General features: G+C 36.6%; 1 protein-coding gene across 1 annotated transcript; it reads left to right on the forward strand.

Moving 5' to 3' along the window:
* The first annotated feature begins 3 nt into the window (after positions 1-3).
* On the forward strand, positions 4-17036 carry Fastkd2 (FAST kinase domains 2). The gene is made up of 12 exons (XM_074071560.1): positions 4-154; positions 764-1599; positions 4765-4868; positions 8436-8544; positions 8924-9047; positions 9320-9459; positions 10543-10715; positions 12579-12742; positions 13417-13632; positions 14051-14135; positions 15771-15885; positions 16832-17036. The coding sequence occupies exons 2-12, from the start codon at positions 862-864 to the stop codon at positions 16949-16951; spliced, it is 2088 nt and encodes a 695-aa protein (XP_073927661.1). The 5' UTR covers positions 4-154; positions 764-861; the 3' UTR covers positions 16952-17036.
* The last annotated feature ends 1864 nt before the right edge of the window (positions 17037-18900 follow it).

The raw sequence follows: 18900 nt of genomic DNA on the forward strand, positions 1-18900 counted from the left end.
GGCTTTTTTCTCTCCTTGAGCATCTCTTTCGACAACTGCCGCGAACAGAGGCTTTTTGACCTATAAAGGCAGCCGTAGAATCTCGCGATACGTGCAGCTCTCCGCGACGCTGTCATGGCCGCGCCTGTGAATAGCCACGGGGTTCTGCTGTAAGGTGAGTGGAGGACAAGCGTAGGAGGAGCTACTAGCAGGATCACTACCTAGGCTTTGTGTCCTGCGCAGGGAGGTTTCAGGAGTGGCCCAGACATTAGGCAGTTTAGGGTGGTGGGTCCTGCTAGGTGGCTGAGCTGCGGAAGGACGGTAGCTCTGGTTTTGGCGTCCGGTGAGACTCTGGTGGTAGCTTCTTCCCAAGAGCAAGTTTCCTGCTGCTTCTCAGCAAATCTGTATTTTCAACAGTCCGGGTTCGGCCGTTGCTAAACCATGTTTCATAGTACCCACCAATGTTATTATTTTCACTAAGACATCTCCAAGGCGGTGCTAACAAAAATCCCATCTATAGGGGAAGCTTTATGGAGTCCTTTTCCAACACAGTGCCTTTTGTTTTTAGCTAATTTACACAACGAGCACGTCTAAACAGGTTATCCCAAACTGCATACACATTGTGGTAAAAATGGAGGAAGCCTATCTTGGTGAAATTGTTTTGTCGTTTTAATGTAAACCTTCAGTGGCTCGATAGGTTCCCATGCCAGCTCTATTAAATGCATTTCATATATTTAAATAAAAGTTTTAATTTTTATTCCTTTCATTACCTTGTCCCCTGTAGGAAGACGACAGCGTGTGTTATCTTTCATTAGTAAAAGTGACTTTTGTTTCGTATTGACAACTTTAAAGCCATCTGAAAGTGTTTCAGTGGATAGCAAAATGAATAATAAAGCAGGGTTCTTTTTATGGAACCTCAGACAATTCAGTATTTTAGTTAGAAGAAGCAGAACTTTGAGACTATATCCTTTGGGATTTTGCAGACCAAAAATTTCTCATTCAAACTGGAACATAAGAAACCTTTTGTTAAATAAATTTGATAATGGAATGCACACATCTATTAGATACCTCTTTCAGGATGCATTCATTTTAAAATCAGGAGATGGTGGCTTTCAAACAAAAGGCTTAAGCACTGCGTCACTTTTTAGAGTTGACAGTCTATGTTGTCCTAGAAGACTGTCCTTTGACTCAAGACATTCTCTTGTCTCTGTTGGGACATCTGATAATGGATTGAAGAAAGTGGACTTTCATCCTGAGGCTTGCAGTGAAGATGTACTAAGCAAGGAAATGAAACCAACCCCCATCAGCCATAGAAAGCTGTCTCAGGAGTGTAGTTCCCTAAGTGATGTGTTAGATTCATTTTCAAAAGCACCTACATTTCCTAGTAGTAACTACTTCTCAGCGATGTGGACAATTGCCAAAAGGATGTCCGAAGACCAGCAGCGCTTTGAAAAGCAACTGATGTTTAATCACCCCGTGTTTAACCAGTTGTGTGAACAAATGATGAAAGAAGCCAACATAATGTACTATGACCAACTGTTGTTCAGTCTTCATGCCATGGTGAAGCTTGGAGTACCTCAAAATACCCTTGTGGTACAGACCTTGTTGAGGATTACCCAGGTAAAGTCAAAAAGAGACTTAGTTGTGTTTTTACTCTAAAATATCTGGAAAGAATGAGGGGAAATAATGAATAGCAGCCACCTTAAAAGAAACTGTCAGTGGAATGTATGTATATGTACAGATATATATGTATTATATATACATATATATACCACACATATGTAATTTAGGGACTTTGAGTTAGCTAGTTCATTTCTTTAGCTTTGGAAATTTATGAAAGCCTGTCTCATTTGTCTTCTCCAGGGTTGAGTAGTAGTGAAGAGACTAAATGGGGAAAGATACAAGATATACAAAGAAAGGTTGGGTAGATGAAGGAAGGAGAAAAGGGAGGGAAGAAGACTAAAATTTGTTAAGTGTCTATTTATACCTTTTATCCACATAATCTTATTTAATCTCAACAACACTACAAGGTTGATGTTTTTAGTTTTTCAGATGAGTAAAATTAAAAACTAAGATCACACAATTAGTGCATTCATTTATTCATGCAACAAACATATTGGGTGTCAACTGTATACAAGTTACTGCATTTGTCAGTAGGGATGTAAGGATATGCAAGACATAGTTCTTTATAATCATTGAAGCTTATAATCTAGAAGGAAAGTCATATTTTGCAGGCCATTAAAAAAATGATAACCAACATTCCTCTAATGAATCATGCTATATTATAGGCACTGGGCTGAGCACTGGAGAATGCAAAATAATCAAAATACTGACATAATACAACTTTCAGTGCAATGAAAGAAAACTACAAGGTTTTATGAAAGTGTGTCCTGGGGCTCCCAACCTAGTCTGTCTTTGTGATGGGAAGATGAGACAAGCAGAGATTACAGAATTGCTTCATGTAATCCTTAGTTTAGCCCTTTAAAGCAGGTATGGTTGCTTTCATCTTGCTGACTAGGAAACTGAAGCTTAGAGAGGTTAATTGTGCAAGGTCATATACCTGTTAATCCCCCTATTGTAGGTACTGGTTAAGTATACCTTATCCCAAATGTTTGGGAGCAGAAGTATTTCAGGTTTTGGAGTTTTTCAAGATTTTAGAATATTTACATAGACTTTACCAGTTTAACATCTCTAATCCCCAAATTCCCAATCCACAGTGCTCCAAAATCCAAAGTTATTTGAGTGCCAGTGTTTTAAGTTTTAGATCTTTGGATTATGGATGCTCAAGCTGTGCTTGATAAGTATTTATTGATTGAATGAACACCTAGTTCATGGTAGAATTGGAATTCAGACCCCGTAGGAGATGCCTAAGCTGAGTCAAAGGGATGACCAGCAGTTTGTGAGAGAACTGATAATGAAGGAGATGTGTCAAGCAGAGAGATGACATGCCCAGCATCCTATAGGAAAAGTTTGTCTAGATCAGGGAGCTGAAAGTAGTTTGGTATGGCTAAAGTACAGAATGATGAGGTTGTGTGTCTGAATGGGTTGGAAATATGTTTATATGTTGGTCAAAGGGGAGAGGGGAGGAGCAAGGGGCTAGTGACAGGACATGAGGCTGAAAAAATAGGAGCCAAGTAATAAAGAACCTTATATGTCTGGTTAAGGAGTTTGGGTTTATTCTGTAGGCAGTGGGAATCTGTTGAAGGATTTTAAGGAAAGGATTGACAGGCTTGAATTCTTATTTTGGATCACTGAATAAGTGGAAAATACATTGGAAGAAGGATAAATTGGATGGAACCACCTCTACTTTCAAAGAAGAGTGTTAGTATCTGGCCTGTTGGACGTCACTGCAATGAAACATGGTGTGAGGCAGGAAGGATTAGCTTGTTGTGGTAATCTTTTATTTTTTAAGAGTTAGACACCTCAGACTTCTAAACTCTATGGTCATAATGAAATAAATTTTTAAATGACAAGAATTTCTGGAAGGTAATTTGACATGTGTGCTATCATTCTATAGAATTCAAGAATTGAGTTTGTAGGTGTATGTGTTTTTAACTTTCTGTATCACTGAGATTTCCATATGTCCTTAACCAAGAACTAAATTTTATTTTTGTGTGTTTGTTTAAATCACAGAATATCCATGTTTATTTGATAGACTGTGTATTAGTTCCCTATGTTGTTACTTAAAATATGATTATGATTGGACAGTGATGCTCTTACTGTACTAGATTTTGGACAGGTATTCTCATTAGTTTAGCACCTACACTGGTGAAAAGTGAGCAGTAGATATTTGGAGTCAGAGTATCTGTGTGCATGATTGTGTCTCACTGAGCTGATGGAATGTCATAAAGGTATTTTAGCTAGAGGTGAAAGGACAATGTGCCATCAATGAATTTACCCTTCAAACACATTGCAAATAGTCTTTTCCTTTCAAAGCAGATATTCATTATCAAGGAAATACTCTCATGGAAATGAAACTCTTTTTTCCTTCCAGGCTCTCTCTCTCATCTTTTTTGGGTCATTATTTGGTTCTGACTCAAGATTCTGTGACTGGTTAGTCCTGTAATTTAGCAAAGAACATTCCTCTTTCAACCTGAGTTTTCTTGGATGTGATCATATTACTCTTATGAGGTATAGAGGCTGGTTTTCGTTAAATTGTAGAGAGTACTTGTTAGAACTAATTTTCCAGATTACACCCACTGTCATTTCTGGAATCTAAATTAGCACCCTAACTTAGGGAACCTGAAGTTAGGATTTGGAGCCTGGGCTCCCCAGAGACCCAGATAAAAGTAGTAAAATGATAGGAGATATGAATGTGAAGATTCACAACTGAAGTTACAGCTTCATACTCAGTAAAAGGTATAGGGAAGTTGTATGGACACAGTCTAGTAGGGGTCTTTAGGATGGGCAAATTGCCCTGTGTACCTTAGTAGCTCTTATATTACTGTGCCATGTTGTCTTCATGATGGCTTCGAGTCCTAAGAAGAGGTAAAAATAACGTTTGATACAAGTTGTTTCAGGAGCAAAGGGATATGATCGATGTTAAATGGTGTTAAATGATGATGATAAATTTTAAAAAAGAGTTGATGCATAAAAAGGCATGTATCAGTTATTTGGAAAATTCACTTAAGTATAACATCTTATTTTCCCCCAAAAGTTGTTTATTGTGGACTGACTATATGAATTATTGGTTTAATACTTAATCCTTTAATTGAAAGCATCAGTTCAGTGGTTTTGCTTGCGTTGGACTCATCTCTTAATGTTTTTGTAATTATATTTCAATAGGAACGTATCAACGAGTGTGATGAGAGATGTCTTTCAGTTTTGTCAACTCTTTTAGAGGCGCTAGAGCCATGCAAGAATGTGCATGTTCTTCGAGCAGGATTGCGGTGAGCACTTCTTATGCTTTCTTTTTTTTAAATTCATTTATTCACACGTGCATACATTATTTGGGCCACTTCTCCCCCCTTCCCCCTCCCTCTCGCCTCCCACACCTCCTCGCTTCCAGGCAGAACCTGTTCTACCCTTATCTCTAATTTTGTTGAAGAGAAAACATAAGCAATAATAAGAAAGACAAAACGTTTTTGCTAGTTGAGATAAGGATAGCTATACAGAGAGATTCCTAGCATTGCTTCCATGTACAAATGTGTTACATCCCAAGTTGATTCATCTCTACCTGACCTTTTCACTAGTTCCTGATTCCTTTCTCATATTGACCTCTGTTGCTTTAAGGTTTATATATTAGTTCCTCTGCAGTGGGGACATCAAATACTTTCGTGCTTTGGGTTTCTCACTTATCCCCACACCTCCTGTATGTGCTCTCCCCTTATCATGTGACCCAAGTCCAACTACATTGCTGTATTTGCCCTAGATCTAAAGTCCACATATGAGGGAGAACATATGATTTTTGGTCTTCTGAGCCTGGCTAACCTTGCTCAGAATGATGTTCTCTAGTTTCATCCATTTACTTGCGAATGATAAGAGTTCATTCTTCTTCATGGCTGAGAAAACTTCCATTGTGTATAAATACCACATTTTCTTTTTTTTTTATTGTTTTATTATTCATATGTGCATATAAGGCTTGGGTCATTTCTCCCCTCTGCCCCCACCCCCTCCCTTACCACCCACTCCACCCCCTCCCTCTCCCCCCCACCCCCTCAATACCCGGCAGAAACTATTTTGCCCTTATCTCTAATTTTGTTGAAGAGACAGTATAAGCAATAATAGGAAGGAACAAGGGTTTTTGCTAGTTGAGATAAGGATAGCTATACAGGGAGTTGACTCACATTAATTTCCTGTGTGTGTGTATTACCTTCTAGGTTAATTCTTTTTGATCTCACCTTTTCTCTAGTTCCTGGTCCCCTTTTCCTATAGGCCTCAGTTGCTTTTAAGGTATCTGCTTTAGTTTCTCTGCGTTAAGGGCAACAAATGCTAGCTAATTTTTTAGGTGTCTTACCTATCCTCACCCCTCCCTTGTGTGCTCTCGCTTTTATCATGTGCTCAAAGTCCAATCCCCTTGTTGTGTTTGCCCTTGATCTAATGTCCACATATGAGGGAGAACATAGGATTTTTGGTCTTTTGGGCCAGGCTAACCTCACTCAGAATGATGTTCTCTAATTCCATCCATTACCAGCAAATGATAACATTTTGTTCTTCTTCATGGCTGCATAAAATTCCATTGGTATCCATAGATACCACATTTTCTTAATCCATTCATCAGTAGTGGGACATCTTGGCTGTTTCCATAACTTGGCTATTGTGACTAGTGCTGCAATGAACATGGGTGTTCAGGTGCCTCTGGAGTAACCTGTGTCACAGTCTTTTGGGTATATCCCCAAGAGTGGTATTGCTGGATCAAATGGTAGATCAATGTTTAGCTTTTTAAGTAGCCTCCAAATTTTTTTCCAGAGTGGTTGTGCTAGTTTACATTCCCACCAACAGGGTAAGAGGGTTCCTTTTTCCCCGCATCCTCGCCAACACCTGTTGTTGGTGCTGCTGCTAATGATGGCTATTCTAACGGGTGAGGTGGAATCTTTGTGTGGTTTTAATTTGCATTTCCTTTATTGCTAGAGATGGTGAGCATTTTTTCATGTGTTTTTGGCCATTTGAATTTCTTCTTTTGAGAAAGTTCTGTTTAGTTCACTTGCCCATTTCTTTATTGGTTCATTAGTTTTGGGAGAATTTAGTTTTTTAAGTTCCCTATATATTCTGGTTATCAGTCCTTTGTCTGATGTATAGCTGGCAAATATTTTCTCCCACTCTTTGGGTGTTCTCTTCAGTTTAGAGACCATTTCTTTTGATGAACAGAAACTTTTTAGTTTTATGAAGTCCCATTTATCTATGCTATCTCTTAGTTGCTGTGCTGCTGGGGTTTCGTTGAGAAAGTTCTTACCTATACCTACTAACTCCAGAGTATTTCCTACTCTTTCCTGTATCAACTTAAGGGTTTGTGGTCTGATATTAAGATCCTTGATCCATTTTGAGTTAATCTTGGTATAGGGTGATATACATGGATCTAGTTTCAGTTTTTTGCAGACTGCTAACCAGTTTTCCCAGCAGTTTTTGTTGAAGAGGCTGCTTTTTCTCCATCATATATTTTTAGCTCCTTTGTCAAAGACAAGTTGGTTATAGTTTTGTGGCTTCATATCTGGGTCCTCTATTCTGTTCCACTGGTCTTCATGTCTGTTTTTGTGCCAGTACCATGCTGTTTTTATTGTTATTGCTTTGTAATGTAGTTTGAAGTCAGGTATTGTGATACCTCCAGCATTGTTCTTTTGACTGAGTATTGCCTTGGCTATTCGTGGCGTCTTGTGTTTCATATAAATTTAATGGTAGATTTTTCACTCTCATTAATGAATGCCATTGGAATTTTGATGGGAATTGCATTAAACATGTAGATTACTTTTGGGAGTATAGACATTTTTACTATGTTGATTCTACCAATCCATGAGCATGCGAGATCTCTCCACTTTCTATAGTCTTCCTCAGTCTCTTTCTTCAGAAGTTTATAGTTTTCCTTGTAGAGGTCGTTCACATCTTTTGTTAGGTTTACACCTAGGTTAAATGCCACATTTTCTTAATCCATTCATCAGTAGTGGGCATCTTGGTTGTTTCCATAACTTGGCTATTGTGAATAGTGCTTCAATAAACATGGGTGTGCAGCTGCCTCTGGAGTAACCTGTGTCGCATTCCTTTGGGTATATCCCCAAGAGTGGGATTGCTGGATCATATGGCAGATCTATGTTTAGATTTTTAAGAAGCCTCCAAATTTTTTTCCAGAGTGGTTGCACTAACTTGCATTCCCACCATTCTTATACTTTCTTCATTTGTGTGTGTGTGTGTGTGTGTGTGTGTGTGTGTGTGTGTTTTTCCTGTTCTCTTACACTGAGAATTAACAATTGAAATGAAAACTGATCTCCTTTTTTGGGGAGTGAGGAGAAGAGAGGTATTGTTGGTAGTTAAAGTATTGACTTAAAATCCTGACTCTTGATGAGATAAAGCTGGAAATAATACTTTTTTATAAGGCCTACCCTATAAAAAGGTATGAGAACATCAAAATTAAATGTGAATTGTGGTGAGGTACAGAACCAACAATTATATTCAGTTCGGAATAGTTATTTGGGCACTATGCAGTGTTTGCATGACACTGGCTCAGCTTGAAAGGAAATTATAAAATTGAAGTAACTAATCTAACATCATAGATTATTGAGAATAATACTTAATTTCTTTTCTTTGTTCACTATTCATAGGAAATCTTACTATTTGTTCATAAAGTAAGAGAAAGTAGTGGCCCTGGATCTTTAAGTAACTGCTTGTACTGTATTGAACAGGTACATCTCTTACGGGCTTCATATTCCTTGCCCATGAGAAATAGGAGCTGGGGAAATTGAAATGTTAAGATTTCTCTTCTGGTATGGAAATTCTAGGATTGTGATATTTATTGTGTTTAATGACAGGATACTAGTTGATCAGAAAGTCTGGAAAATAGAACATGTCTTCACATTACAGACTGTGATGAAATATATTGGAAAAGATGCACCAATTGCTCTTAAAAAGAAATTGGAGGTAAACACCTGAATTTTTTCTAGTGGGTGAGATTTGAAAAAGTATTTCTTATGACTTCACTTTTTAAAGTCAATTTTTCTTAAGGAGGACATTGCTATGCTTTTGGGCTTAGCTTTGCTAAAGTAAATTAAGATGCACACGTATATATGTATATAAAATATGTATGTAATATGTATATATATATGTGTATATGTATATATATATGTATATGTATATGTATATATATATATATATGTATGTATATATATATACATATACATATATATATATAAAACACACATTTACCTATTTGTCTGGGTCATTTTTCTCCAGCTTCATTCTTTTTATTTAAAAGTAAAACGACTTTTCCATGAATGCTAATTAATTTGTTTTTCTTTAGATGAAAGCCTTGAGGGACTTGGACAGCTTTTCTGCTTTGAATAGCCAGCGCATGTTTGAGGTCCTGGCTGCTATGGATCACCGTTCTGTTGTACTCCTGAATGAGTGCAGTAAGGTGGTCATAGGTAAAGGGATTTTTCCTTTCATGACTTTCAGCCTCTGACCTTCTGTTTTCAATTATATTTATTTTATTGTTGAAACTTTGCTTTTATATGAAGAAAAACTGGTGGTATGGTTGCAAATAAATTTTATTTTTTGCCTGTAGTTTCTTTCTCCTTTTTTTTGTCTCCAAAATACAGTGCTGTTATTTTTTTTAAACGAACAAAAGTATCGAGCATCATGAATGTTACATTCAAAGCCACCTGCTAATTTTTGTTTATCTAAATTATTCTTAAAGATAATATCCACGGGTGTCCTTTTAAAATATTGATCAGCATCTTGCGGGCCTGCAAAGACCTCAGATACCGTAATTCAGATCTCTTTAAGGAAATAGCAGATTATGTGGCTACAACTTTTGACATCTGGAAGTTGAAGGAAGTAAGTGTGTTCTCAGTTGTGTATAGGCCTCAGAAACTTTCAAGTAGCATATTAATTCATTTGGCATTTTAAGTATTTTTCTTTCTGCTTTATAGCAGTTAAGATATCAAAATATTCCAGTGTTAACTTTTGAAAAATTAGCTCCTTATTATTCTTTCTAAGGGTTGCTTATTAATATATGCTAACACACTATTCAATATTTTGATCATTTTTCTGTCTGAAATAAAATATTTTGGAAAATATAAAATATTTTCCAAAGTTGGCTGGTTTTCAGAAGGTTGTTTGGATCTTGGGTTAGATATGAAGCATTGTTTATGCTCTTTCCTTGTTACATTTTGAAAAATAAAGATAGTGTGACAAGCTTACAGTTTTTGAAGAATAAAATGTTATTACTTCATGATCGTGTCAGTTGTTTCATCCATAGTAAAAGCTTTAAATTCAGGAGTGATGTTTAGTAATGTAAACATCTAAATGAAGGAGCTGGTAGACCTTTCTTTTTCAGGTATGTAGGTGATAGCTGTGGTAAATCACTAGTTTCAGTTTAATTTAGAGAGTAAGATGAATATTGAGTTTATTACAAAAGTTGATTTTGGAAAGAGAAGTAATTGTGGTAAAGACCAAGAGGGAAATTGAAGGTGAACTGGAAAACTTTTTAATCTTATTTTACTTATTTCAACTCCATTCTCACTTTTAGAAATTAATATAAGTTATAGAAACTTTTGAGGAATCTCAGAATCTAGGAAGTATCTAACTTTGGATGTGGGTGCAGTTTGAGATTGATTTGGACATTTTGGAAAACTTCAGAAAAGGTGTATTTAAAGGTAATTTTAAGATCTGTAGTATGTATGAAAAACTTGTAGGAAAGTTTTTAATTTTCAATGGAATGGAAGTACAGAAGCCATAGTTACTAGTTGATTGCTCATTAACTTGATATGATTCAAGAATTAGTGAAACAGATTCTGTGAGGAAAGATACTCGTTCCTTTTTAGGGAGTATTCTGTTGATCAGCACAGTTATATTGCTGCTTTTGAGTTCTAAAAAATTGTAACTAAGGATTTTCTCTGAATTTACTCTTTTTTTAAGGTCCTTTTTCTCCTCATTTTATTTGAAAACCTTTGCTTTCGACCTGTTGGTTTGATGGACTTGTTTATGAAGAAAATAGTGGCAGAATCTGAATCCCTAAATGTGAAAAGCATTGTCTCTATTCTTCACGTGTATTCTTCTCTCAATCATATCTACAAATGCCAGAACAAAGAGTATGTACTCGTTTTTGGTATTTTGTCACATGACATGTTATAAGATGATTATAAATTATAAGCTTAACAGATTACAAGTGAACATACCCATAGCCATTATCCATGTTGAAAAACAAAACCTAGTGTTTCTTACTCATTTATGAAGTTAAATAGAATTTTGTTTTATTCTTACTGTTGTTTTGCTTAGTTCTTGTTCTTTATATGTATTTATTCACTGTAGAGTTTTCATTTCAGTCTCTCTAGCTTATCGCATCAGCTTCTAAGTTCATAGTTCATCTTCAAAAAATTTTTTTGAAAAGTTTAGAAATGAGTCTTTAAATTTTATTATTTATTTACTTTTCTTGGGCATTATTGGGGCTTGAACTCAGGGCCTTGAGTTTTCAGGTAGGTTAAGCCACACCCCTGACCCTTTTTGGTGTATGTATTTTTTTTTAATAGAGTCTTACATTTATGCCTGGGCCAGACTGGACCCTGATCCTCCTATTTATGCTGTTTATGCTTCCTACTGGGATGATAGGCATGTACAGCCATACCCAGCTTTTTTATTGATTGAAATTGAGTCTCTTGAACATTTTGCCTGGGCTGACCCTGAACCTAGGTCCTCTTGATGGATCTCTACCTCCTGAGTAGATAAGATTATAGGTGTGGCCACCTTGCCCACCTTGTGTACTTTTTATTGTGATAAAAAATACCCTTTAGCAAATTTTTAAATGTCAATACAATATTGTTAACTCTGGCACAATGTTCTACAGCAGATCTTAGAACTTAATCATCTTGCATAACTCAAACTTTATAGCTGTTGGACAGAAACTCCCCAGTTTTCCCTCCCCTCCCCATCCCTAACACAGTTTGTTTCTGTGAGTTTGACTCTTTAGGTGCCTCATATAAGTGAGATTATGGTAGTGTTTGTCATTCTGCGACTAGCTTGTTTTACTTAGTATAATGTCCTCCGAGTTTATCTATGTCATAAAATATAGCAAGATTCCCTCTTCTTTTAAAGGATAAATGATAATTCATTTTATGTTTAGGTCACATTTTCTTTTTTTTTTATTCTTTTGGGATAAGTTCTCACTCTATGGCCCCGGCTGACCTCGAACTCGCATTCCTCCCTCTCAACCACCTGAGTGCTGGGATTAAATATGCACCACCATATCTGGACTCTACATTTTTAAAAATTCATCTGTTTATGGATATTTATGTTGTTTGCCTATCTAGATTTCTGATAATAATACTGCAGGGAACATGGGAGTGCAGTTATCTTTCTGAGATCCGATTTCTGAATTGAAATCCCCAGTTGTGGGATTGCTAGATCATATGGTGTTCTACTTTTAAATTTTTTGAGGAATCTTCAGTTTTCCTTAGTGGTTGCAGTATTTTGCATTTCCACCATCAGTGAGTTTGAGGTGAGCCTGAGTACATAGTGAGACCCTGTCTCAAAAAAGACCAAAAAAGGAAAAGGGCTCTGGAACTTGACAAATGAACCTAATGCTGTTCCTGCTATTTCCTTGCTACAAAGTCTTCCCTTCCACTGTAACTAATTCATGGCTTAGTTACTCAACTTCTGTGAGCCTGTTTCCTCATCTTTATTATGAGAATAATAATAATACCCCCATAGAGTTTTAATAGGAATTAAGCAGGTGAAAGCTTATAAAATGCTTTCTGTGTAAGACATTTATTGGATATATACACTTATTAGATAGCACTGTCCTGAAACTATGTCCTGGAAACTTACTTACATGTGTGGTTTTCTTACTCTTTTCTTTGGATTCCTTAAAGACATTGGTTCTATAGCATCTAACTAGCTCTTTCATGACCTTGTCCTGTATTTGTGTTTGAAATCTGACTTTCTTTATTTCCCAAAAGGTTCCTAGAAGTTATGGCTAGTGCTCTGACTGGTTGTCTTCACCATATCTCTTCTGAAAACCTATTGAATGCTGTGTGTTCATTTTGCATGATGAATTATTTCCCCCTGGCTGCTGTTAATCAGCTTCTCCAAAAGGAAGTCATCCATGAGCTGCTGACATCAGGTAGGAAGTCAGTGTACAATAGTGATCAAAGAAAGGCACTACCACTAGTACCTAGTGATTCTGTCGGTCTTACAGCAGTGTTGGTTAAACTGTGCAGAGCAAATGTTACTGAGGAAAGAGCTGTAATGGTGGCTGAAGATAAAGTGCTTCAAACCTGCAAACTTACAGAGCTTCCTCCAGTGACAGGTCATATGTAGAGAAGTAAAGAAAAAGGATAACATCATCATTATTCTTTTTTAATTGCACTGTATGCTTAACACAAAGGCTAAATGTTCAGGTTCTTCTTGGTGCCTTGATCAGAGGCATTTGTATTTCTTCATTTTTACTTGAAGCCAACTGAAGTCAGCTTTTGCAGCTGTAAATCCTTGAACCCAGGAGAACTGGATTGTGGTTCTAACTTTGCCTTTAATTAATCAGAAGGCTTTTTAACATTCTTGGGCATTTCTTCTGTAAAATAAGTTTAGACCCACTCTAAACTTTAAGATATCTCAACTTAAAGCATTGTCAAGTACAGGTCATTCCTCTAGACACTGAAAACTCAGCAGACCCTGAGAGAGTCCTCATAATAAGAAAGAGACACTTAGAAATATAGATACATTAGTGTAATCTTAAAATAAGACATTCTTATTTTTCTTAATGATGTATTTTCTTTCTTTTTTTGTTCTATTTTTTAGGTGACATAGAGAGGAATGCTCATAAACTTCACATTTTGAATACTTGTCTGAAACTTGACAATGCTGCTTATCACAAGGCCCTGAACATACCACTGCCACAGCTGTTTCCGTCACCATCACCATCAAATGTGAAGGTTGCAGAAGGGCTTAGTAGCCTTCTGGGAAGTGAAGGATGCTTCGCAAAAAATGTGCAGTTGCCACATAATTATTACATTGGTACAGGATCACCTTTATTTTATTTTTTTTCTGACAGAACATTAGGAGTTCACTGCAGCAGTTTAGTGCAGTATGGCATTGCTTTGGACCTGGACTGCCTGGGTTTGGATTCTTGCTCTACGACTACTAGCTCTGTGAATTAGATACTGTGAATTTAGATACTTGTGAATTTAGAAACTTGTTACAGTTTCCTTGCCTGTAACATGGCAGTAATAACAGTACCCACCCCATAGGATCTTTGTGACCAGTAAATGCAATCATGCATGTAAAAATCTGTAGACTAGTGTCTGGTGCATGGTAAGCTCTCAAAATCATTAGCAACTGCCATTTTCATTACTGGTAGTAGTATCAGACATTTTGACACAGAAAATCATTTTGAGCATTGTTTGAAAACATCATACCGATTTTTTTCTTTCAGACTTTGAAATCAGGATGGATGCTAGTAGGAACCACGTGCTTTCCTTTTCAGATGTGGATGTAACTTCTGCTACAAATATGCAAAGGTTGCTTACATACAGTCATTTGCTTAGCTTTCTGAATTTAAATTTATTTCTGAAATATATATTAGGTAGCAGTAACAGTGCCAAGACCTTATCTGTTTGTATAAACTTTCAATACACCAAGGGATTCTCATCTGGAGAATCTACTGCTTAGTTTCATGTGTGCATTATGGCTGCATGTAATAAGCTAGAGTTGGGTCACTTACTGAAGTAGACATTTTTTAAAGTTAGGTTTTGAAGCTAAACTGTTCAATAAGACAATGTTAATATAATTGAAACTATCAGTGCAGTTTAAACTTTAGGTAAGATAATAAAATAATGACCAGAATAGTGAGGCTTTTACAAAGATCAGATATCCAATAAGTATTTTGCTCTATTCTAAGACCTTTCAAAAGCAGAGAAATCTTAGCTTTTAAATTAAGCTGTGCTGTGTGTGGATGAGAAGCTAATCATAAGTTGTTTTGTGGACTCTTACATTACAAGTAGGATACCTCTGGGAAAAGCATGATGCCACACCTTGAGGGAGAGCCCTGCCTGTTCAGCAGGTGTATAAGATCATGGAATCATTGCATACACACCCCTGCTCAGTCATCTTTTGTGGAGAGGCTCTGCTGGGCCTTGAGGGGCACACAAAGATAAGTCAGACATGAACGCTGTCCCCAAGGAACATAAATCTCGTTACTTTCTTGGACGTGAGCATAAATATGACAGAGAGGCATAGAGAAAGATCTGTGAGAGTTCGAAGTCCTCGCTGGTCATCTCTCCATTTGCATTACTGGTAGTAGTATCAGACATTTTGACACAGAATCCATCTCACTCACTCACTCCTTGCCAATCTTTTTCAAATGCTGTCTTCTCTACCTATGTTACCCATCTGCTCTCAAAAACAGGCTTTCTTTCTGACCTTGTCAACACTTTTTTTTATCCCAGGTACTCCACTGTTTTGCTGTAGTAAAATAACATAGTTCTCAGTATAAAGTTCTGAGAAGTAAAAAATTTGAACATTCTTTAAAAATGTAAATTTCTCTTGTAAAAGCCAGTGTAGAGAAGACAATAAGAATAGAAATATCTTTTTAAAATTCCTTTTCCATTTTTCTTCCCATTGAACTTATTTTCAGAATGCAGGAATGGGAAAATAAATTACATTTTTCATATTTTTGTTACAGATTTTCTATTTTTACTAGTATTGCCTTTCTCTTAGGGTTTTCTTTGTATTTGGTCTAGTTGTGGTTTTTAAATGTTGCTCTCTAGAATATGTACAATATTTGCAAGAAGAGCATTTACCATTTGGTGTTACTTACATCAGTACTTCTGCATAATTGTATTCAGGTCAGAGATTAGCTCCATCTTAAAATGGGGGTTTTTATATCTGAAAATTTTACTTCTCAAGAATATAGCTACCCTGAAAGATGGCTGAGAGATGACCATTTGTGTAAAAGATTATTATAGCATTTTGGTTTAATAAAGTAGTCTTTGTATACTGTGATACCTGCAGAGGCCAAGTAACAGAAAGAAGTGACAAACTAAGGCAGTGGTTACTGGAAAGCTCACCTTTGAATCTCCAAAGAGCAGGAATGCAGTAAGATTGTAAGTGCTAATGTCCACAACTGAGCTCATGTTGTTTATGTTTGTTTTCAGGGTAGCAGTGCTGTGTGTTCCTAGATCTGTTTATTGTTTGGATTCAGTCCACCCCAGAGGAGTCCTTGCTATGAAAATGCGGCATTTGAATGTAATGGGTTTTCATGTAATCTTGGTAAGAAAAAATACAAATGAGGTATTCTTTCACTACATTTTAACAACTACTTTGAATGTAGTGGTTGAAGTTTGGTTACTAGGATTCTTGAGGAATTGTTGGCATCATTGGAATAAATATTTTAGTTTTGGTTTTTTTTTTTTTTTTGAGAAGGAAGTATGTAATTTAGCTTCTACTTAGCTGATTACTTTGATTACCAGGGAGTGTCATAATATTATTTTGGTCAGCTTTAATCCTTCTTTGATGAGAAAGAATATAAATAATATCTTTTCTTATTTAATTCCAAACATATAAAACCATTTCCAGCTTCTGGATTATCTTGAGCAAGGGAAGAAAACTGTTGAAGCTTTGTTGTCCTGGGCCACTGTAGGATGCTGGGAATCACCAGTATCCTTCATTCCTCATCTATCACCTGTAGAGCTGGAAGAGAATCGTTCTTCCTGTTCCCACTTGTCCACCTCTTTGACCAAAGCACCACAGCTTTTCTTTAACAGACTCTTCAGATATCTATCCATAACAAAAACCTCACAAATAAATTTATATCTGTGATAATATTGGGATCTATCTTCATGATACTCATTTAATCCTGCACATAATGAGAAGCATAAACATTTGACTCTTCCACTGTCATACTTCAGTGTCTAGAAACTCATCATGTATGGATTACTGAGATTAAGATGCCCTCTTCCCCTATAATTTTCCCAAGAAAGTAATTTTTGCACAATTTTGAGGGCCTTTAAAGGTTTTATAATTTCTATTATTACAGCTTTCCTCAACCTAGCATATAATCTTATTAGGTCTTTAAAGTATGAATAATTGTAAGGTAACATTTGCTTTTTAAAAGCAGTTAACTTGATACTACTTTAATATGTTTGGATCTCTAAATTAGCTTTTATTTTATATATTATCGTCTTCTTACACGTTATTTTGCTTTTTCTCTGGTAAGGTCAACAACTGGGAGATGGAAAAACTGAGCATGGAGGATGCAGTCGCATTTCTGAAGACTAAAATCTTTTCAGTTGAAGCCCTTTCTCCTACTGGTGTAAATTTGCAAAGCACATGTTAAAATAAAAATAAACCTTTTCGTGTTAGGACACATGGCATTTGTAAGAATCGTTTTAATAAAGATAGCAATTCAGTTGTCAGTGGAATTAACCTGCCTGCTCACTCTAACAGAAAATGCTATTCAGTTCCCTATTAAAAGTCATTTGAAGAATGGAGAAGTGTTGTTAGTGGCATGGTAGAATCTGTTGGAAAAAATTCCAAAAGCACCATTCTTCCAACTAAAGCTATTCTGTTTTCTCTTCTGCCCAGATATTTGACAAGTGTAGGTTTTACTTTTTCTCATTAGTTTTTGTGTATTAAAATACGGTTTCTGAGGCCAATAGGAAAAGGGGACCAGGAACTAGAGAAAAGGTTAGATCAAAAAGAATTAACCTAGAAGGTAACACCCACGCACAGGAAATCAATGTGAGTCAATGCCCTGTATAGCTATCCTTATCTCAACCAGCAAAACCCCTTGTTCCTTCCTATTATTGCTTATACTCTCTCTACAACAAAATTAGAGATAAGGGCAAAATAGTTTCTGCTGGGTATTGAGGGGGGGAGCGGGAGGGGGTGGAGTGGGTGGTAAGGGAGGGGGTGGGGGCAGGGGGGAGAAATGAACCAAGCCTTGTATGCACATATGAATAATAAAAGAAAAATGAAAAAAAAATACGGTTTCTTAGTTCAGTTGTAGTGGGTCATAGGCAAATTGGTGTGGACAGGCCTTGTGTTTGGAATCTGTATATTTATACTTTTAGTATCGAGCTGCTCTAAGACTTTGTATTTTATTCTAAATCATTCCAAGCATTGGCCACATAGCAGTTGGACCAGGTTCTCAAGTGGTAGAATTGCAAGATGTAGGGAGGGTTTGTTAGAAATGTATGAGCATGGCATTTGTAACAACACTGCGAGAAGAGGTATTTCTTGGGCTGTAACAAGAGAACCATAAATGAGATACACACAGATGACAAGACAAGGAGTCCATGTTTTTAAAACCAAAGGACTGTGAATTGCTAACAGTTCTTGCCATTATTAAGGTTTGAGGTTATTCCTTTCTCTTAACTTTCCTTACCTCTCTCACCATTTCATGAGATCTTTTAAATTAAATATATAGCTGAACTGTGTTGTAATGGGACCTTAGTACTATTTGTCAGTTATGTCTATTCTTTTGTTTAAATATTTGTTCAAGTGCCATTGTTTGTTCGCTATTCTTTTGTACCCAGTATTTGACACTCTTCAGGGGTACAGTGATGAATGGGTATGGCACTTGTGGAACTTACAGCATGGCTTCTGTATAAGTTGGTGTTATTCTACCCCCCAAGTACACACGATGTTCAATTACTGAATATCTGACTATTTGCCAGGCACTGCTAAGTGTTTGCATGCTTGCTCCTCATTATCGTAACCCTTTGTGCCCTTATGATACTCTCTGGCCTTTATTTCTCCCTCTTTAATATGTGGATAGGTTATTTATCAAGGCTACAGATATTGTAGGGCAGGGCTAAGGATTGAACGTGAGCTGACATGGGCTTATAAGAAGAGCAGCCAAGTATTCTCCAGGCTGGCAAGATGACAACAGCTGTCAGCTTTTATCAACTTACCCAGCTCGCATTTAGAAAAGCTTAGAGCTGAAAGGAAGTTTAGTGATCATTTAGTGTACCTCCCTCATTTTATGGTTGAGGAAATTAAGGCTCAAATAATTTTATTCCTCTGGAATCTCAGCCATGCCATTGATTTCCACATCTCATCCATCACTGCTCTGCAGCTGGGTCCCAAGAGGTCTGGATTCTAGTTTCAGATTGGACATCATCTAGTTTTGTATACTTGGCCAAGTGATTTAACCTTTTTAAGTTTCAGAATGAGATGAAAATACTCTGCTATTAATGAAACTAAGGTTCATTTTTTAAATGTTAAGTGTGTATCAGTTTCTCCTAGTGGCTAATTATGAGTCATAATCAAAGGATAGGACAA

Source organism: Castor canadensis, chromosome 4 (genome assembly GCF_047511655.1).
Source record: "Castor canadensis chromosome 4, mCasCan1.hap1v2, whole genome shotgun sequence".
Lineage (NCBI taxonomy): Eukaryota > Metazoa > Chordata > Mammalia > Rodentia > Castoridae > Castor > Castor canadensis.